The sequence below is a fragment of the Salvelinus alpinus genome, chromosome 21 (genome assembly GCF_045679555.1).
Source record: "Salvelinus alpinus chromosome 21, SLU_Salpinus.1, whole genome shotgun sequence".
Lineage (NCBI taxonomy): Eukaryota > Metazoa > Chordata > Actinopteri > Salmoniformes > Salmonidae > Salvelinus > Salvelinus alpinus.
Window position 1 is genome coordinate 3,543,342 of NC_092106.1, and position 22,777 is coordinate 3,566,118.

The 22,777-nt window shown below is 42.4% G+C and overlaps 1 protein-coding gene and 1 long non-coding RNA gene across 2 annotated transcripts; both read right to left on the reverse strand.

Moving 5' to 3' along the window:
* Positions 1–1,132: 1,132 nt before the first annotated feature.
* Positions 1,133–7,745, reverse strand: LOC139547480 (transport and Golgi organization protein 1 homolog). Its single transcript, XM_071356364.1, has 5 exons — positions 7,640–7,745; positions 7,512–7,554; positions 7,305–7,340; positions 2,150–2,217; positions 1,133–1,286 (listed from the first exon to the last, which is right to left on the reverse strand). Exons 1-5 carry the CDS (start codon positions 7,663–7,665, stop codon positions 1,133–1,135), a joined length of 327 nt encoding a protein of 108 aa, XP_071212465.1. The 5' UTR covers positions 7,666–7,745.
* Positions 7,746–8,044: 299 nt separating this feature from the next.
* Positions 8,045–8,552, reverse strand: LOC139548610 (uncharacterized). The gene is made up of 3 exons (XR_011669727.1): positions 8,452–8,552; positions 8,284–8,362; positions 8,045–8,129 (listed from the first exon to the last, which is right to left on the reverse strand). It is a non-coding gene; the product is annotated as an uncharacterized lncRNA (long non-coding RNA).
* Between the last annotated feature and the right edge of the window lie 14,225 nt (positions 8,553–22,777).

The following is a 22,777-nucleotide window of genomic DNA, read 5'->3' on the forward strand; positions in this document are numbered from 1 at the left end:
CCGCAACACTCACGAGAAAGAGGATTTGTTCTGATTTTCATAAATTAGTATAGGCCTACATTTCCCTTTGTTTGTAGGCTAATTCGCCTGGACATCTATTCGTCCACTCTTGTCCTTCTCGTGCTTCTGCACAAAGCATTCAAGTGAACCATCTACGGCTGTTAAAATGTCCAGATGTTTTGGTTTCTTGGGCAGCTCAGGTCCCTAAAGAGAGTCTGGGTTGCAAAGTGAGGACAAATCGACCTTCACGTGGGGGTTTCCCATCGCCAAAATAGACCTGGAGACCTAGATAATAGACTTCATCATAGCCTACCATTTGGCTTTGGTAAATGATGGGTTATGTGGCTTCCATGGAGGTCTTGGCAGGTAAGCCCAATGAAGTTGTATCTTACCTAATGGCAACAGCAGAAATCTGCATACAAAGACATTTTTAAAGAGTTGGATGATATCTAATGAGACCTACCATATAAATTACATAAAACACGTGTCCAATTTAGCTTGGTTGATTTTAAAGAAGACTGCTTGCAGTTGTTTGATGGAATAAGGCATCTTGGTGTCAGGACCCGGTGCGAGAAACAGTCACTAAATAATCGTCAGAACCCAGAAGATGAGGCAGACACAGCAGTACTAGCGATAGTGGTTTAATAAAGAACAAAATCTCCAGGCAAAGAAACTAAAACCACAATGTCCAAAAATCAAGCCAAAAGGCACAAAAATGGAAATCCTCCAAAAAACAAAAGAAACTCCACAAAGTGGTAAAAAACAGCAGGGAAAAACAAACCTCAAAAGACTACTCAAATAAGACACAAAACTAAACCCGAGAACCTCTGGAAAATCCAACAAGAGAAAACACTGAATCAAACAAGGCTTGGGCTGGGGCTGGGTGCTAACTTACAAACACAGAGCAAGGAACACACAGGGATTAAATACTAACAAGGGAATGACCTACAGGTGCAAACAATAATTGGAGCAAGAAAAACAAAAGGTACAAAAAAGGTGCAATGGGGACATCTAGTGACCAAAAACCCGAACAGTCTTGGCCAAAACCTGACACTGGGTTTATTTCTTGTACTCTGCCTCACCCCGTGTCCTGAGAATAATTGCACCAAATGTACAATTGTATGCATTGCCTTCATATCTTGAATAGTGCTTTGATAGCTTTCAGAACTTTACAGGTTTTCAAAAACGGCTTGTTGGTCTTGGTTGTTTTCGGGGACTTGGGGATGGTCTTGATCAGGAATCCAGGTTTTCCTATTTTCAGCTTCTTTGAGGTTAGTTGAACAATCCTAGAAAGAAATCACAGTTCTTAGAGAGGACTGCCCAAAATGTCCCTAACAGGGGTAGATCTTGACTAATGCCACGTTCACGTGCTATAATAGTTATCGAAAATGCCGAGTTCAAACTAGGAAGTTTCATTCGAACGACCCTCCAAATCGGAATTACAAGTGGGAAACTGAGAAAGGTTTTTGCCGAGTTGTGACGTTTCACCACAGACCTTTTACCGTTTTAACCAAAAGATGACAGCAAATCCGTTTTTGAAAACTACAACCTTGTCAATATGGATAATTAGGCGACATTTGTAATTTGATAAAGTAGCTAGTTTGGCCATATTGTCAATGTTAAGGATGCTAGCTAACGTAATTATGAGCAACGTCAGCTAGTTTATCAAGCTATCTAAAATCGTATTGGTTGGATAATTATTCCAAACAAAAAGCACATGAATGAAACAGTCGTATTTCCTAGAAAGTAGGAAGTTCCGACGAGCACGTGAGCGTGGCATAAGCACTCAACTGAACACAAAAAGGGGTTGTGGTTGTAGCTTTTAGTGTCATAGAATGTAAATGACGTTTTAGGGTTAAGGATGGGATGAAATTCCTTTCTATAGGATCAATTCAGATGTACACTCATCAATAATCTTTTTTTCTTTCATTTTTTTAAAGGAGACCGATCTCCTGCTGTAGTAGGAAGTAGAGGCTAGGGAGACAGGTATGTGGATGAAGACATAGAGGAAGAACACGGACAGGGGCCGAGTAGTGACTCAAACACCCCGAAGCTGTGGCAGCAGGCATGGTCCAGAGTCGAGTTTTAGCACTCGACATGCCCCCGACACTAATCTATTTCAATAGAATTCATTGACTGTTGGACTCACCTCTGGCGGAGTAGCGCTGTCTCATTCTTCTCCACGGCCAGAGCATGCTCGGCAGCAGAGGCTTTCAGCTAAAGAGAATAAATGAATTACAGTACTACTTGAAAGTATGTGATCCCCTTGTGCAATTCGATTTTTTGTTGTTGTTGAATTTACCATAAAATCTTAATTTAATCAGAATCAGTATTTTTGATCTGACAACAGGTTTATATTTACCAATACTATATGTTGGTGTAGAAGAAATCATGCGTGTAGTAGATTTTTTTTTTTTTAAAGGAATTAGTGCAGGTGTAAAAATAAGTGAACCCCAAGTTGCATTGGTTAAATCAGTAGGTATGTAGAATAAGGTGGGTAAATAATTAGGTACCAAATGAACCAATAAAATGAGAGATCGTTAGGACAGAGTTTGGGCGGGACTATGATAATAGAGATAAGAAACCTGCTCAGTTTGGTGTTACCCATCCAGGTGAATACAAAGCACACCATGCCAAGAGGAAAGGAGATCTCAGAGGATATCAGGACGAGGGTAGTGAGACCACATCAGTCTGGGAGAAGGCTATAAAATCATCTTAAAATGATTTGAGCTCAGTCCACTGTGAGGCAAATCATTTACAAATGGAGAGCATTTAACATGACAGCAACTCGGCCTAGAAGTGGACGCCCTTCCAAAATATCCCCAAGAGCCACAAGAACAATAATAAATCAGGTAAAAGCAAACCCAAACATAACACCTAGAGATTTGCAGACATCCCTTGCTGCATCTCTGGTTCAATAATAAGAACACTGAATCCAAATGCCATTCATGGGGGGGTTGCTAGGAAGAAGCATCTGCTGTCAAAAAAGAACCAAACTGCCCGTCTTAACTTTGCCAGAGACCACCTGTACAAACCTGAATTTTTCTGGAAGTCCATTCCCTGGACCAATCAATCCCAAATTTATATTTTTGGTCACAATCAACACCGCTATGTTTGGCGAAAACCCAACACTTCCTACCACCAAAACAACCTTATCCCAACAGCCAAGCATGGTGGTGGGAATGTCAAGATCTGGGGCTGCTTTTCCTCATCTGGACCTGGATGACTCCACATCATTAAGGGAACCATGAATTCTGAGTTATACCAGGAGATTCTTGAACAGAACGTCAGGGCATCAGTCAACGAGCTAAAGCTGGGACGAAAATGGGGCTTCCAACAAGACAACGACCCAAAGCATTCAAGCAAATCTACCAAAGAATGGCTCACGAGAAAGAAGATTTGTGTTTTGGATTGGCCAAGTCAAAGTCCTGACCTAAATCCAATCGAGATGCTGTGGCAGGACCAGTTCATGCCAGACACCCCTCAAACCTCACTGAATTGGCTGAGTTCTGTAAGGAGGAGTGGGCAAAAATCCCACTCCTCCTTACAGAAGGAACTTTAAACTTCCGGAGCCGGCAGAGATGGCCGCCTCACTTCGCGTTCCTAGGAAACTATGCAGTATTTTGTTTTTTTACGTGTTATTTATTACATTGGTACCCCAGGTAACCTTAGGTTTTATTACATACAGTCGGGAGGAACTACTGGATATAAGAGCAACGTCAACTCACCATCATTACGACCAGGAATACGACTTTCCCGAAGAGGATCCTGTGTTTTGCACACCACCCGGGACAATGAATCGGATCCCAGCCGGCGAACCAATACAACGACGCCGTAAAAGGGGCAGACGAAGTGGTCTTCTGGTCAGGCTCCGGAGACGGACACATCGCGCACCGCTCCCGAGCATACATACTACTCGCCAATGTCCAGTCTCTTGACAACAAGGTTGATGAAATCCGAGCAAGGGTAGCATTCCAGAGAGACATCAGAGACTGTAACGTTCTTTGCTTCACAGAAACATGGCTCACTCGAGACATGCTATCGGAGTCGGTACAGCCAGCTGGTTTCTTCACGCATCGCGCCGACAGAAACAAACATCTTTCTGGTAAGAAGAGGGGCGGGGGGGTATGCCGTATGATTAACGAGACATGGTGTGATCATAATAACATACAGGAACTCAAGTCCTTCTGTTCACCGGACTTAGAATTCCTCACAATCAAATGTCGACCTCATTATCTACCAAGAGAATTCTCTTCGATTATAATCACAGCCGCATATATTCCCCCCCAAGCAGACATATCGATGGCCCTGAACAAACTTTATTTGACTCTATGTAAACTGGAAACCACATATCCTGAGGCTGCATTCATTGTAGCTGGGGATTTTAACAAGGCTAATCTGAAAACAAGACTCCCTAAATTCTATCAGCATATCGATTGTGCTACCAGTGCTGGTAAAACCCTGGATCATTGTTATTCTAACTTCCGCAACGCATATAAGGCCCTCCCCCGCCCTCCTTTCGGAAAAGCTGACCACGACTCCATTTTGTTGCTTCCAGCCTATAGACAGATACTAAAACAGGAAGCTCTCGCTCTCAGGTTTGTTCAACGCTGGTCCGACCAATCTGATTCCACGCTTCAAGATTGCTTCGATCACGTGGATTGGGATATGTTCCGCATTGCGTCAAACAACAACATTGACGAATACGCTGATTCGGTGAGCGAGTTCATTAGCAAGTGCATTGGCGATGTCGTACCCACAGCAACTATTAAAACATTCCCCAACCAGAAACCGTGGATTGATGGCAGCATTCGCACGAAACTGAAAGCGCGAACCACTGCTTTTAACCAGGGCAAGGTGCCCGGAAACATGACCGAATACAAACAGTGTAGCTATTCCCTCCGCAAGGCAATCAAACAAGCTAAGCGTCAGTATAGAGACAAAGTAGAGTCGCAATTCAACGGCTCAGACACAAGATGTATATGTGGCAGGGTCTACAGTCAATCACGGATTACAAAAAGAAAACCAGCCACGTCGCGGACCAGGATGTCTTGCTCCCCGACAGACTAGACAACTTCTTTGCTCGCTTTGAGGACAATACAGTGCCACTGACACGGCCCGCTACCAAAACCTGCGGACTCTCCTTCACTGCAGCCGACGTGAGTAAAACATTTAAACGTGTTAACCCTCGCAAGGCTGCAGGCCCAGACGGCATCCCCAGCCGCGTCCTCAGAGCATGCGCAGACCAGCTGGCTGGTGTGTTTACGGACATATTCAATCAATCCTTATCCCAGTCTGCTGTTCCCACATGCTTCAAGAGGGCCTGTTCCCAAGAAAGCTAAGGTAACTGAGCTAAACGACTACCGCCCCGTAGCACTCACTTCCGTCATCATGAAGTGCTTTGAGAGACAAGTCAAGGACCATATCACCTCCACCCTACCTGACACCCTAGACCCACTCCAATTTGCTTACCGCCCCAATAGGTCCACAGACGACGCAATCGCAACCACACTGCACACTGCCCTAACCCATCTGGACAAGAGGAATACCAATGTGAGAATGCTGTTCATTGACTACAGCTCAGCATTTAACACCATAGTACCCTCCAAACTCGTCATCAAGCTCGATACCCTGGGTCTCGACCCTGCCCTGTGCAACTGGGTACTGGACTTCCTGACGGGGCCCCCCCCAGGTGGTGAGGGTAGGTAACAACATCTCCACCCCGCTGATCCTCAACACTGGGGCCCCATAAGGGTGCGTTCTGAGCCCTCTCCTGTACTCCCTGTTCACCCACGACTGCGTGGCCATGCAAGCCTCCAACTCAATCATCAAGTTTGCAGACGACACTACAGTGGTAGGCTTGATTACCAACAACGACGAGACGGCCTACAGGGAGGAGGTGAGGGCCCTCGGAGTGTGGTGTCAGGAAAATAACCTCACACTCAACGTCAACAAAACAAAGGAGATAATCGTGGACTTCAGGAAACAGCAGAGGGAGCACCCCCCTATCCACATCGACGGGACAGTAGTGGAGAGGGTAGAAAGTTTTAAGTTACTCGGCGTACACATCACGGACAAACTGAATTGGTCCACCCACACAGACAGCGTGGTGAAGAAGGCGCAGCAGTGCCTCTTCAACCTCAGGAGGCTGAAGAAATTCGGCTTGTCACCAAAATCACTCACAAACTTTTACAGATGCACAATCGAGAGCATCCTGTCGGGCTGTATCACCGCCTGGTACGGCAACTGCTCCGCCCACAACCATAAGGCTCTCCAGAGGGTAGTGAGGTCTGCACAACGCATCACCGGGGGCAAACTACCTGCCCTCCAGGACACCTACACCACCCGATGTCACAGGAAGGCCATAAAGACCATCAAGGACAACAACCACCCGAGCCACTGCCTGTTCACCCCGCTATCATCCAGAAGGCGAGGTCAGTACAGGTGCATCAAAGCAGAGACCGAGAGACTGAAAAACAGCTTCTATCTCAAGGGCATCAGACTGTTAAACAGCCACCACTAACATTGAGTGGCTGCTGCCATACATGTAAAAAAATTATCACTAGCCACTTTAAACAATGCCACTTAATATAATGTTTACATACCCTACATTACTCATCTCATGTGTATATACTGTACTAGATACCATCTACTGCATCTTGCCTATGCTGTTCTGTACCATCACTCATTCATATATCTTTATGTACATATTCTTCATCCCTTTACACTTGTGTGTATAAGGTAGCAGTTGTGAAATTGTCAGGTTAGATTATTCGTTGGCTATTACTGCATTGTCGGAATTAGAAGCACAAGCATTTCGCTAAACTCGCATTAACATCTGCTAACCATGTGTATGTGACAAATAACATTTTGATTTGATTTGAAATCCCTCAAAACAGATGTCAGAAACTGATTACCGGCTATAGGAGACGTTTACTCCAAGTTATCGCTGCTAATGGAGGTGCCACAAGCTATTGACTGAAGGAGTTCATGTATTTTTGCACACATCAAATCTGAGTTTCTGTTAAATAAACCTCTTTTGTTAAATAAACAATGAAAATATATCATATTTCTTTGGTTTCTGTCACTTGGAATGTTTTTATTAAGAATTGGGGTTTAGATAAGGATTTTATATGTTTATTTTATAGAAAAATAATGAGCAGCCCTGTAGGGTTCACATACATTCAAGCAGCACTATATATCTTTGTGTACAGCAAGACACAGAGTAACTAGCAAAACGTAGCTAATAACACCTTAGTGCAACTACAGTAGCTAACTTTAATAAAAGTGAATGTTCTCCTTACAGATATGGTCTGGATTTTGTCTTGTAGCGTGTCAATCTGAAGAGAAAACAAAAATTGCATTAGAAATGTGTGCAAAGACATCCTATCACGTGACCCAATACGAGTGTTGATACTGGGCCTTATGGTTTGGTTTAAGTACTTCGTAGTTTAGCTTACTATTGAGCGGTTATGGATCAGTATTTGGCAGGCTGTCTTAGGCTTACTTACATGTTGCTTTTCCTCATGTTTGCCTTGAATCAGGGCTTTGGTCCTGTGAAAAGACAAACACCAATGTGCATGTCATGTGAATGAGAACAAATCCTAATATGATCAAACTAATATCAAAATCCACTTACAGCTCGTTTAGAGTCTGTCTATACATCTTCTCAGTGCTGTGGAGTTTTTGATGTAGAGCGCCATTCTTCTCTTCAAGCTGACAATTTTTGTCTGTTGCAAAGTAAACAGACATACATGTAAAGTAAAGAAAATATCAATACAGAATAAAGTGATTCTGGCTGGTGGGACATATGTTGTGTGTTTGTAACATAGCATACCCCGAAGACCTCTGTTCACCTCCTCCAGTGTGGTTTTGATCTGTAGAAGATTCTGCATTTTCAAGTGCTAGAGCCAGCAAACAACGATCCATTGTAAAATATTATAGTATTTACAGTTTTGGGGTAAACTGAAAAGAGGGTCCTTTCTGTAATCACAACCAGTCTTTTCATCTACTTATTTCAGTAACTTAACCAAATGTCTCCTAGCTTACACAGACTATACATTAACTTACTAAGGTTGCATCCTTCATCACAGTGACCTCGATCTCAATGTTTTCCTCACTCTTGATATCTGTAACAAAGGTGATTATTTGATCAACATATCAATGTACATTTAGTTGTAGATAATGCTTCTACCCTCGAACAATCCTGACAAGTAAACTTAGTAGGTCGATAAACAGTTATGAAACTTTTTATACGCTGATCAATCTGTGTGATTTACTCACCGGTAGATTGGGTGTTGGTGGCACTAGGTATCCTGGCATCCCCACCGTGATGCTCTTTAAGTGGTTCCATCAGTCCCCACTGTTGGGAGCCATAACATAAACCCCATTAAGATAGCTATTTATCATCATACCAAACGAGTGAGTTTGATTGAGCAGTAATGGACTTACAACAGCTTTCAGTTTCTGTATGCGTTCAACACGCTCCTGGAGTTGTAGATGAAATGCCTCCATTTCTCCAGCTCTGATGTCCCATTGTTTCTTCATATCCTTGGGATAAAAGAGATGGGCTCAATGTTAACTGTGTTATAAACATCTGACCATAACAATTAAACAAATTGATAAATGGACTATACTTTGACCGTGAGTTAATAGTTCAAATACATTTTCAGATGTTATTTGACTTTGCACCTATAGAACTCCATACATTTCCAGTAACTAAACATTAGTCAATGTCAGTCTATTAGACATGATGACACATTGGTCATACACTGTAGAGGGCAGGGAAACTAGTTAAAGGGGTTTAGGAATAAGAGTTGTCGTGGAAAATTGCAAGATGATGTTATAATGCTTGTAAGATGATGTTATTATGCTTGTATTACATTATAATAGTTGTTACATTCGACAGAATAGAGTATTGTGTGTGTTCCACTGAGGATGGGCCTCTATGAGATAGCACTGACAGAGAAGATTTACGATGTCTTTGGGTAATGAAGCCTAAAGAACATTCCAGATAGTAAAGGTAATGTTTTCGTGCTATACCGTACCAGGGTGAGACAGATTCCAGTTTGGAGTTGGAGGGGGCCAGACACTGGTCTTTACAATGAGAACGGTTGACACAGCAGTAACTGTCTGCTATGTTTTATAGATATCTTTCATACAAATCTTAACCTGTGAACTGTTCCTAAGATCTGTGGTTCGTCGTGTAAGTTGAGAGGGTTGTATCTTGGCTATAAAAGATCTTTGTATTTTTCTATAATCACTCTCAAGGGTTCATTATAGATAGTGAATTGTTGAAAGTCAAAGGCTAAAGCTTAAAGCTTATTAAAGATGTAGTTTAAGTATAACTCTGACTGGTGTGTAGTTTGTAACTCTCCTCATTTGGTAAGGTAAGAAAGATGCCACCAGAGTTCTCTGACTGCTTACCTCCAGCTCTTGATTATCCTCCTGAGAGGACTGCAGGCATGCCCGCAACCTTTTCACTGGCGGGTCATAGTCCTTCAACTAAAACCAACCAGATTTAGAACATAAGTTACAATTATCATGTAAAAGTATATGTTATTCAATTCCAGAATGTCCCAGGTCTGACTTAGCTTCTGAAACGTACCAGTATCTCCATTTCAGACAATTGAATCATTATGTCACATTTCCTTTTCGATAGCTGGGCGAGTTTCACATTTAGCTGTGTCTCAGCCACTGGTGATACAGAGGGGAATATGAAATTAGTCTTGGTTCAGGCATGACTAAGGAGCTAAATCTACTGTATAAAATGTAAGTACAAAAGCTTGCTTCTCCTCATCTGAGCTACTTAATGAAAGGTAGGACAACTCACATAGACGTATCCTGCTTTTGATCTATAAGAAACAGAGACAAGGCAATGCGAAGAACGTTCAAACATGGACTACATCATACATCATTAGAAGATCAATCAAACTGCAAAATGAGCCTTTCCCTCAATTCCTTTCATTTCCATAGGAAGTTGAAGTGTATGAAAATTGTTGTAACATGGTAATAATACAAAAGGTTTACCGCAAGGACGGTCCTCCACAGTAATATCACACCAAAACAAATCAGGGCAGCAGGGAGAGTGAGCTCCCATCCCACTCCAGGATGGGTTGCTCCAAACCATTCCTCTTCTAGAGAGAAGAGAAACTGGACAAACAAACAAACAAATGTCACATTACCATTTATTATGGAATTCACATCAGATGGAATGGACTGTCAGTGAGGTAGAAAGGTAGATTACCATAAAGGATCTCTGTGGGTACTATTTACCAGTGGTGTAAAGTACTTTAATAAAGTACAAATCCCCCAAAAACTACTCAAGTAGTACTTTAAAGTACATTAATTTTTTAGCTGCACCAACGTGTCGGAGGAAACACTGTTCAACTGACAACCGAAGTCAGCCTGCAGGCGCCCGGGCCCACCACTATAGCGAGATGTGCCAAGTAAAGCCTCCCCAAAACCCTGCCCTAACCCACTGGGCCAATTGTGCACCGCCCTATGGGACTCCCGGTCACGGCCGGTAATGACACAGCCAGGCTGTAGTGATGCCGCGCCTAGGACCGATACGCCTATCGGGAGGCCTTAAATAATATACTTTTTACTTCATACATTTTTCTTGACAACCAAAAGTACTTGTTACATTTTGAATGCTTAGCAGGACAGGAACAGTGTCCAATTCACACTTATCAAGAAAACAGCCCTGGTCATCCTTACTGCCTCTGATGGCGGACTCACAAAACACACACACTTTGTTTGTAAAAGTGTTGGAGTGTGCTCCTGGCTATCCGTAAATTAAAACAACAAGAAAATTGTGCCTTGTTGTTTTGTTAATACATGCAATTTGAAATGATTTATAGGCTACATTTACATTTGATACTTAAGTATATTTTAACCCAAATACTTTTACTTTTATTTAAGTAGTATTTTACTGGGTGACTTTCACTTTTACTTGATTTTCTATTAGGGTATCTTAACTTTTATGTATGATAATTGGGTACTTTTTCCACCACTGCTATTTAACTACTCGTTCAACTAAAACCATTTCACATTTGCATTAAGCTCCATAGACTACACCAGCCACAAGCCCTTCAAACTTCTACCACTATTAGCCTACTTCAATACAAGCAGGCACACATTATGTTCAGGAAATGTCCTTGTCTAGTTTTGTACTCAGGCCTACATCCTTTAGTCCTCCAAGAAAAAGCGCGAAGAAAATGGTAAACTGGTCAATCACTCCTTGGTCGGGCATCGTCATGGCAGGCCAAGGAGAACCAAACTCCGGTACACCTACTTCTTCATACACATCCATATCGATGACTGAACCAAAATACACAAGAGTCTATTTTTTAACTGCATGCTTTGTGACATCATAATAGAGACATTATCAAGCCGCGCCCCTTATTTACTGTTGCGAGGTCGGGCATGTTTTTTTTCGTCCAGCAAAGCGCATTGAAATGGATGGAAGACCTACGGGTCAAAATGATCTCAAACTGTGTTGACACAGATGATCAAATTAAACCCATTGTCAAGGAATGTTTGGCTCCTGATTGACAAGCTGATGTACCAACTATTTTATCATAGGCCTAATTATCATAATTCTTTAGCCAGCAGCTGAATTTCTGATTACAAAAATAACAAATAAAGGCAGAGTTTAGGGCCTAAAACACTGTATTATTTAGTAATTTACTCATATTCAAAACCATAAGAGAATCATAACACTAGCCTAATTTCAAAAACATCAGGGAATAGGCATACAGAATATAAAGTAGCCTATCTAAGATCTTTTGGTTTAGCTCTTCAACAGTTGATCTTAGACAGTAGCCTAATCCCACATCCCTAATTTAATTTAGTTTGGCTAGTTAGTTTTAATTTGGAAACACTCAATTAATTTAAAAAAATACAATTTATTTTTTGAGAAATTGTCATCTCCTATACACAACCCTTTATTTCCAACAACCAACTCAGTAACATAGGCCTACAAGTGCTCAACATAAAATCTTGAGTGGTATGAACACACATCAGATAGGAATCAAATGTATAGGCCTAACAATCTGTTAGGGACCAGACACCAGAGCATCTGTATTTAAACATAGGCAATTAACTTCAGTTTTTATGTTAATGGATGCCTTTATGGATTTAAGTCAAACACTTTTTATACTGTGTGACGAAGCAGACTCAGTGAGTCTCTGTTGTTACTAAAGCACATGGTTGAATTTCACTTATATTGTTGGGTCTCCTTCTCATTTCCCTATAGGATATATATTTAGTCATTCGTTTCACCAAAGTAGGCTTATGCATCTTGTTTTAATTACATTTTTTTGCCATTATCATGAGTATTTACCCTGCGCAAATCTTGAGTGAAACATTTAAATACATTAATTTACCCGTATGCAATCCTCCAAGATAAGTTTATGCAAGATAAGTTTACACCCGCAACACTCACGAGAAAGAGGATTTGTTCTGATTTTCATAAATTAGTATAGGCCTACATTTCCCTTTGTTTGTAGGCTAACTCGCGCGTCTCGAGCTCCATGTCTTTTGTCATTGTCAGTATCAAGTAGGCCGTTATGCGTATGCGCTTTGATAAGTCTAGGCTTACTACAGGAATCAGACCTGTTATTTTACTACTTTTAACTGTTTCAGGTTTTGCTTAGCTTAAATTCTACCTTTAATAATTAGTCTATAACAATTGAACTTCCATAAAAAACACTTTTAGATACCATAATAAGTATCTATCTATAGTTCACCTTTTTGACATCAACGTGAAAGACCAGTGTTGACCACAAGATGGAGACAGAGTAAAGGAAATGGACATATCAAAATGGAAACGGATTCTCAAACATACAGGAAGGTTACTACTACAGGTTGCTGTAACTAATTTCAGTATGTGAAGGACAGCGACCTGTGTGCACCTATCAGTAATGAAAAGACTCGTGTGTCCTTTACAGGTATGGATTTAGCACCATAATGGACAGTGTAACTATACACCTACACTAGATTGTTTAATACCATGATTTGTATTAGAGAAAGAGTTTCAGTAAAATATAGAAGACGGAGAGATATACTGTCCTAAAATTAACCTTGCTGCTATCAGGCATACCCGTGCACACACACATACACACGCTCACACACACACGCACATACACACACACGCTCATACACTCTCTCTCTAATACACCAGATGTATTATTGGGAGGTATCACAGGAACATGTGCAGTCTGACAGGCCATCTAGTCTCACCCCAGCGTTGAGGACAGAGCCAGGCCAGCAGCTAGCCGCCAGGGGAGGAGGAGGAAGAGGGAGAGGAGGAGGAGGCTGGGGGCCGAGGGAGCCCAGGCAGGATCACATATCTCTGGGCTAATTTCTCACATGGTGGAGGAGCCTTCTATCTCATTTCCTCCTCCAAGCCCAACATCCTCCCAGGAAAATAATTTACAAGGTAACAAAACAGGATTGTGTGTTTGACTGAGAGCAATGTTGTCCTCCCACCCGGTGCGGAGAGTGAGAGTGAGAAGGAGAGAGGGGAGAGATGGTGTGCAGCAGTGCCAGAGAAAGACAAGCTGACGGTGGATTCATACAACCCTAGAGAGAGGGAGATGGGGAGCGAGACAGAGAGGAATATGGAAATAGAGAGGGAGAGACAAAAGTGCTACAGAGAGATTGAGAGGGAGAGAATGAGAAAGACAGAGAGAGACAGATCGTGTAGTCTACTGTCTCAAACCTGAGGCCTACATGGAGGTAGGAGCATGTCAGAGTGGAGGGTCTCTCACCTGCACATCCTACCAGTAGACATAGCACCAGTTGTACTAAACATTTGTACCTAGTCATGCAAAATTAGAAATGAAGGTTATGAGAAAGATGATTTTAGACTTCAATGTGGTGTTTTTCATGAGAGAAAAAGGTTCAGAGTTGAGAAAGTCAAGCATCTTGACTTTAAGGCGGTGACCCGTTCCTGTAGGTTCATGCTCTACAACATTCGCAGAGTACGACCCTGCCTCACGCAGGAAGCGGCGCAGGTCCTAATCCAGGCACTTGTCATCTCCCGTCTGGATTACTGCAACTCGCTGTTGGCTGGGCTCCCTGCCTGTGCCATTAAACCCCTACAACTCATCCAGAACGCCGCAGCCCGTCTGGTGTTCAACTTTCCCAAGTTCTCTCACGTCACCCCGCTCCTCCGCTCTCTCCACTGGCTTCCAGTTGAAGCTTGCATCCGCTACAAGACCATGGTGCTTGCCTACGGAGCTGTGAGGGGAACGGCACCTCCGTACCTTCAGGCTCTGATCAGGCCCTACACCCAAACAAGGGCACTGCGTTCATCCACCTCTGGCCTGCTCGCCTCCCTACCTCTGAGGAAGTACAGTTCCCGCTCAGCCCAGTCAAAACTGTTCGCTGCTCTGGCACCCCAATGGTGGAACAAACTCCCTCACGACGCCAGGTCAGCGGAGTCAATCACCACCTTCCGGAGACACCTGAAACCCCACCTCTTTAAGGAATACCTAGGATAGGATAAAGTAATCCTTCTAACCCCCCCCCCCCTTAAAAGAGTTAGATGCACTATTGTAAAGTGGTTGTTCCACTGGATATCATAAGGTGAATGCACCAATTTGTAAGTCGCTCTGGATAAGAGCGTCTGCTAAATGACTTAAATGTAAATGTAAATCTTACTTTTTCATTCTCCAAGGATCCTGTTGGATCTCTCTATGACTACATCCCAAATGGCACCCTATACCCTATATAGTGCACTACTTTTGACCAGGGAGCATAGGACTCTGGTCAAAAGTAGTGCGCTGCATAGGGAATAGATAGGGTGCCATTAGAGACAGAACCTACTTCTCCTGGAAAGGTATTATCACCTGAATTTTCATCAACAACCCATGTGAAAGAGGGGAGGTGACATAAAATACCAGGGTTTAAGACTTCCACGTTTCTCTCAATGCTGAGTTGCACATTCCAGAACCTCTAATGTCCCTAAAACAGCAGACAGGGTGTGAATCATCTATAGACCTGCCTTTCCACTTAGGAATGGGATGGGGAGAGCGGCAACACAGGAGAGGTGTGTGTTTATGCGATTCCAATAAATATAGACGAGACAGTTAGGTATTGAGATAATGAAGTGTGTGTTCAAGTATAAGAAGACAAGAAAAGAGCGGGATACTTTGCTGTATTGACTTAAATGACATTGTCAGGGTTTTGATGAGCAAACTTTACGATGAAAGTTTTACTCATAGAGATACTATATTTCGAAGGGTTTACCCAAAATATTATTGATAATGAATAATCCCCATTCTTTTTGAGTGCCTCCTGGCTGCAGCCAGCAAATATGCAGCCGGCAATATGAGCACTTTTAACAGTTCATAGTAAAAAAAAAAGTTTTATTAATAACAACCCTCTTTTTCTAATAACTATAATAATAATAAATATGCTATAGGTCTATTGTTTTACTTGCTCACCCAGTTTGAGTCCATGGCAGTCTGTGTGTGTTAGAATGGAATTAATTGTAAATAATTGTCTTACTGTAATGTAATAATAACACAGCCCACACCCTAGCCCTGCTCTATGCACTAAACTGAGGCCGTCAACTGACAGATACTTCAATACTCCTTTCTGTCCGTGGAACTCATTGAGGGACTAAATTAAACTAAACACACACAGGTGAAGAGGTATTTCATGGCTATGCAGAAAATCGTCCTGGCCAGGGGACAGCTGAAGTTTGTTTGTGTGTGTGTGTGTGTGTGTGCGTGTGCGTGTGCGTGTGTGTGTGTGTGTGTGTGTGTGTGTGTGTGTGTGTGTGTGTGTGTGTGTGTGTGTGTGTGTGTGTGTGTGTGCGTGCGTGCGTGCGTGCGTGCGTGCGTGCGCGCGCGCGCGTGTGTGTGTGTGTGTGTTTAAGCCGAGGTGGAGGAATGTGCACTGGGGTAGGAGCATGGAACACACAGAGGAGGAACCAAAGTGTGCGTTATGACATTACAGTTAAGCAAACACACACACACACATCCACACACACGCTACAGTGTGTGCTGAGTCTCAGATGTGTTTTAAGTGCAGCACCAGCAGCAGTAATTAGTGATGTCTCAGAGTGTGCCTTCACTTTTAAACGTGTTAATTAATAATGATCCCACTCCTGTCCCACTCAGGCAGCCCTGCTTGTTTCTCAGAGTACGGGCTTGACTGATTAGTGTTCCTCAGAGCCAAAGGGTTTCATGCATAAGTGCTCTTGTCGCTCACCGAGTCTCCAAACTACCCTGAGTGTACAATAGTACTGGTACAGAGATCAGCTACAGTATGTTTCTTAAACATGCTGAGTGTGTGTGTGTGTGTGTGTATGAATGTGTTTCATGTGTGCGTGTGCCTGTTTGTACAGCACAACTGTAATATCCGAGTCTAGAATACTTGATCACTGTACTGAGAGATCCACATGTGTAAACAATTCATCATACTCGTATTAGAATGTAACCTCTTTTCTCTCTCCTTCTCTCTCCCCAACTCTCTGTATTTCTCTCTCTCTCTCTCCCTCCACCCTACCCCCTCTCTCTTTATGTGCCTTGTGAGGCCTGCCTGGCTGGTGATTGAACACAATGTGTTATTTAAACACTCTCAAATCACAGAGAGACTCTTGATGTCTCTGTTTGCATTAGAGCCCGAGCCTGGGAGTGCAACTGGTCCTTCAAAAGCCCATCGCACTCAATTAGACTGCCACTCTGACGACGTGCTCATGTGACCCTGTAAACGTGTGGACTAGACAGATAGACAACTAGGGTTGTCTTTGGTCGAGTGTGGCAACACATTGACATTCAACGACAGAGACACACACCAAAGACATAACCATACTCACACACGTACACATGCATGTGCGTGTTTGTGAGCGTGCGTGTGTGTGTGTGTGTGAAAGGTGTGTCTGGTGCCTGGGGTTAAATCAGCCAGATGAAAGGTGATGATGAGGTCTGGTTCCTCAGTATAGTGACAGCTGTATATTAATCTAAAGAAGTTCTGACAAATCAAACAGATTTTTTTTCTCTCTCCCCTCTTCACTCCCAATAAAAACCCCACCCCTAGAGCCCTCATCATCCAGCAGAGGTACAGGACTTGAAACGAAATTGATTTCATCTTTAAGGGGATGGGGCTGCTTTGAAACAGCACCAGCTGCCGGTGATGCATGACTTTTCTTTTAGGATTTATTTATTTTTAACACTTCAACAAACTTGAGCCATATTGTGACGGATAAAGGCCTGAACATCAGCAATCCAAACTAATTCTGTAATTGAGAGATGAAACGGGCACATTTTGCAGGTTCTGAGAGTCCCGATCGGACTGGGAACATCAATGGGCCCCGCCTGGGAGTGACACAGAATGTTGTGCGGCTCCTAGAGGATTTGAGCACAGTTGCACATTAGCCCACGTAAATATTACTGTGATATATAGGATACGGTACTATTAGTCAAAGGCATGCTGGGCTGTACTCATAAAGCACCCCAGTGTAGGAATGCTTATCTAGGATTAGTTTTACCTTTACAATCCTAATGAATAAGATGACATGGACAACAGGGTCCTGATCCTAGATCAGCACTCCCAGTCTGAGATGCTTTATGAGTACGGGCCACAGATTCTACAGGGGAGATTTTACTCCACTGTATTCACATGGAACATCTAGGCCTACTGTCTCTCAGTCCCTGCCTCTCCTCAGATGAACAGTCTCTGGCCCTCTGGTGGCCATCTGAATCATTCACCTCTACAGAAAATGACAATGTCAAACACATGCAGGTACTATAACACAGTCCTAATAAATGGTCATAATAGACATTCATAAAGTGATATGCCACATAAACAATCATATAGACTACCATATTTAAAATGTATTGATACAATAGAAAGAAAAATTTTGTTTTTACCTTTGTGATTTTATTATTTTAAAGCGCACTTGTTACAATAAAGGCTAGACATGATCATAATTTTAAAAACACAGTGACACATATTACACACTAATTTGTAGTTTGTAAGTGTGCATATAAGTAGCTAATAAGGTCTTCATTATGTCTTATTAGGCCTCAACTACTGTAAGTGTTTTCTTATTCAAACATAAGTCAAGTGTTACTGGCCAATCCTTAATAACCTATTTGTTAGCCATAATAAAGATATAGTATTTAATATAGTATTTAATAAAGAGCAAGTTACACAAGAAACAGATTCTCAGTAAGCTGTCTCAATGTTGGACTATTAAGGACATAGGACCTTAAAATGTGTTCCCTATTCTAAAGTGGAATCATATTTTTACTTTCAGAAATGTTGTCCAGAAATGACCTCATTGGACAGAAAGGGGCACACTCCCCACACCCATGAGTCAAAGCATATCATGTTTGCCTGATGTGAAGTATTTGTGTAGTTTCATGAAATAAGAAACGTAGATCAAATCAAAGTTTATTGGTCACATACACAGATTTACAGATGATATTGCAGTTATTGTATTTCTATCTCCAACAGTGCAGTAATAATACCTAGCAATACAATATGCACGTAATCCAAAAAGTTAGAAGAAAAATTAAGAAATATCAGAACAAGCAATGTCAGAGTCCAGAATATAAATGTACACAAAGGTATGTGGACACCCCTTCAAATGAGTGGATTTGGCTATTTCAGCCACACCCGTTGCTGGCAGGTGTATAAAATCGAGCACACAGCCATGCAATCTCCATAGACATAGCTGCGAAGTGGTAGGCCACACAAGCTCACAGAACGGGACTGCCAAGTGCTGAAGAGCGTAGCGTGTAAAAATCGTCTGTCCTTGGTTGCAACACTCACCACCACTCTGGAAGCAACGTCAGCACAATAACGGTTCGTGGGGAGCTTCATGAAATGGGTTCCCATTGTCGAGCAGCCACACAAGCCTAAGATCACCATGCACAATGCCAAGCGTCGGCTGGAGTGGTATAAAGCTTGTCGACCATTGGACTCTGGAGCAGTGGAAACGCGTTCTCTGGAGTGATAAGAGAACCATCTGGCAGTCCGACGGACAAATCTGGGATGCCAGGAGAACGCTACCTGCCCCAATGCATAGTGCCAACTGTAAAGTTTGGTGTCGGAGGATTAATGGTCTGGGGCTGTATTTCATAGTTCAGGCTAGGACCCTTAGTTCCAGTGAAGGGAAATCGTAACGCTACAGCATACAATGACATTCTACACGATTCTGTGCTTCCAACTTTGTGGCAACAGTTTGTGAAAGGCCCTTTCCTTTTTCAGCATGATAATGCCCCCGTGCACAATGCAAGGTCAATACAGAGATGGTTTGTTGAGATCGGTGTGGAAGAACTTGACTGGCCTGCACAGAGACCTGACCTCAACCCCATTGAACATCTTTTGGATGAATTGGAACCCTGACTGCGACCGACGCCTAATCGCCCAACATCAGTGCCCGACCTCACTAATGCTCTTGTGGCTGAATGGAAGCAAGTCCCTGCAGCAATGTTCCAACATCTATTGAAAAGCCTTCCCAGAAGAGTGGAGGATGTTATAGCAGCAAATGTGGGACAAACTCCATGTTAGTGCCCATGATTTTGGAATGAGATGTTCGACGAGCAGTTGTCCACATACTTTTGGTCATGTAGTGTATATTAAATACACCATACAGCCTACATTCAAGTCAAATTTTGACATGAACAATTAGCAAATAAACGTCCATAGTGTATATGCAGACTTTAGCAACGATCACTTTGAGTAAAAAGGGGAAAACCAGGAAGAGCAAAAAACTCCCTCACTGAATCATAGGCCCATCAAATACAATGAATGAATGAATTAATGTCTAGCGTGTTCTAATCTCATCATGGCTAGCATGGACAACTTTAGCATTTTGTTAATTTGTCAATCGGGAGGTGCCAGAACAAAAAGTTAGCACGAGAGGGGAGTGTCCTGAGGAGTTCTGAGGTACCGGAATGCTTAAAAAAAAAAAAAAATATTGCATGCATATCATCGCATTTGCGAAGTGGCATTGAGCACTAGAGTAGAGGTGCTTGCAGAAGTTGTACCCATTGGGAACATTTTTAGTAGCCTAGGGTCCTTGAAAATGTTTGCCTTTTATTAACACATTTCGTGGGATTCTATGTCATTTTATTTTGGAGACTTTGGCAGAATCTTTTTTAATATCGCACAAATGATGGAAATGACAGGCTACTTTGACACGGACAAACTGAGAATCTGAGATCAATAAAAAAATACCTTGTCTTGAATCCATCAATAGCCTAGGTGTGTGGAGACACATATTGTAGGCTACAATACGAGGAGGAAATTATAATCCTAAAAATGCTATCCAGTTTCACTGACTCGCACAATGACGCACAGCTCATTGTGATGGCGGATGGGCTCGTGCCCAAAGCCTCTCTCTCTCTCTCTCTCTCTCTCTCTCTCTCTCTCTCTCTCTCTCTCTCTCTCTCTCTCTCTCAAAACAATATTTGGAAATTGATCAAATATTTTGGTAGCCTGCAGCACAGTCTTCACTTTTCAGCAGGAGCCATTTGCTTTCTAACCTTTGTTTTCCCTCAATTGTATTTGAAATATTGTGAAAGTCCTGTTTTGTCTGCATGCTGCTTTTTCACCGACAGACTTCCCGACTGTAGGCTATTCCTTGTTATTGGGCTACAATCCACAGCTAGGCTATTTATTTAAAAAAAAATAAGCGATTGATCCTCTGTGGCTAAATTATAGGGCTTCTCTTGGCGTAGTAGGCTATTCTGAATGATGTCATTTCTTTATGAACAGACAGCAGTAATTCTATAATTTTGGCTAATGTATTTCAATTTACAGGGGCGCTGCAGTTCTTTCAGAACCCTTCGCACGGCAATGATTATATAAGGAAATAAATGATGAAGTGCAACGCAGGAGAGATGAGAGTTGCAAGCTCATGTCTATCACAGCAGAGAGGGAATGAGATAATACAAATCTCATTATAATTATGCGAGAGATACTGCCGCGCTTCTCACACAAGACACGGCCAAGCGTTGGTCTCAAACATAGGTTACAATGTTGCGCAAACCATAAACCTGTTCAGAACCAACCCAAATCAACTCTTAGAATATCAGGCTGAGCGACTCGAATTCAATTTGATCGCTTTTATTATCTTTTTTTCATCGCAAAAGGTGACAATTATTTTTCATGCCATGAGAGGTACCGGATCCAGCCAAATAGGTCCCGAAACAAAACAGTCCCATTGGAGAGGTAGCAGGATCCGGCTCAATTAAGCACTGATTTTAGATCATTAGCAACTTTAAACTACTTACTACCTTTTAGCTACTTTGCAACCTCGCCCTAACATAAGGTGACCAGATTTCTGAAATTAAAACCGGGGACATTTCCAGTTTGGCGGTAAATATATCATTCAAATATCCAATGTTATTATCTATGAAATAAAAAAGGGGGACAATTCCGGTTTCATGTATTTAGTCTAACGGGCACACTGTGATAGAGAAAACAACTATATTACAGAAACACTCCAGACAAGACCGAACTGTCCGATCTGAACAGCCATTCAGTGGTCCTGGTAGTCTGGGTAGAACAAGAGCAGAAGAGAACATGAGAAAAATTGAAAAAACAGACAATAGTCTATGTGAAATACTTAACCACATAATAAAGAAATAAGACGATGATGAGATTATATTATGTAGTTACCACTTATACCAAGCTAATCTGTATATTTCTCAGAAGAATGTATTTTATTCAGGATTGCTCTGTCTTTGGCCATGAACTCCTGGCAGGGGAGGTTGAAGTTGGTCTTCACAATAAGCATGGCCTTGGTGGTAGGAACAGTGAACCTATTTCTTGCTGCTGTCCATATATCATTCATTTGGGAGAACACTCTCTCGACTGGTGCATTACTTCCAGGTAAGCACATGACAACAGACACTAATCTAGCCAGGTTAGTGTGTGGGATGTCGTTCTCTTTGAAGTGGGTAACCACCGTGCTCCATCTCTGACTAAGCGGTGTCTCCGATGTTTTCCATTCTTCAAGCGATCCCCCCCTTTAGGAACTCTTGCAGGCCAGTAACCTCGTCAAACAATGCATCCTCATTGATGGTCACAATGGGGCGTTTTTCCTGCAATGTGGCTGCTACCTTCTGGATCTCTTCACGCTGAGGTTGCCTTTTTAAAAGGAGACAATGTAACCCTTTTAGATTATCTGTGTACTTTCCCCAATGCCTGCAAGTAGTTCACAGCCGTAGTGAAGAATGATTGGGATGTTTTGAGAAAGCTCTCTTTAGACATTGCACCATTTCCCTCTAGCTCTCTCAAAAGTCCTCTGACCAAAACTGGTTGTCATCACGTCTTGCAGTCAATTTTGCCTCAATGTTTCTCAGAATTGCAGCTGACTCCACAGCACAGCGGTCCTGGCCTTCAAGCATCTTGATCGTGTCACTGAATACGGTCAAGTTTCCATGGACAAATTCCAGCCAAAGTTCAGTCAGTGGATCTTCGAACATTGTTTGCAGGACAACAGGGCATTTGTCTTCAGAAAGAAAAAAGGATTTCAATGGCACATACATTTTCAGCACTCTTTCTAGAGCAGGGAGCATGGACAGCCAGCGAACATTGCTGTGTTCTAAAATGTTATGGTACTCCTGGCCAACAAACTCACAAAAGCTCTTCAGTCTTTCTACTCTGACGGTGAAAATATGAAAATATCTTGGTGAGCAGGTACTCAACATCAAGGGGAATCATATCCAAAGCTGTTCTGGCCGTGTTATGAATGATGTGGGCAGGACAACCTAAGCCAATCACCTCCCGCTGCAGAGCATTT

Excerpts from the sequence above, each read along its gene's own strand:
- LOC139547480 (XM_071356364.1), bottom strand. The coding sequence starts at position 7,665 with ATGTATAGACAGACTCTAAACGAGCT. Across the intron at positions 7,555-7,639 it reads AGACAGACTCTAAACGAGCT|GACCAAAGCCCTGATTCAAG; the intron begins GTAAGTGGATTT and ends GTCTTTTCACAG. Across the intron at positions 1,287-2,149 it reads ACAGCGCTACTCCGCCAGAG|GATTGTTCAACTAACCTCAA; the intron begins GTGAGTCCAACA and ends ATTTCTTTCTAG.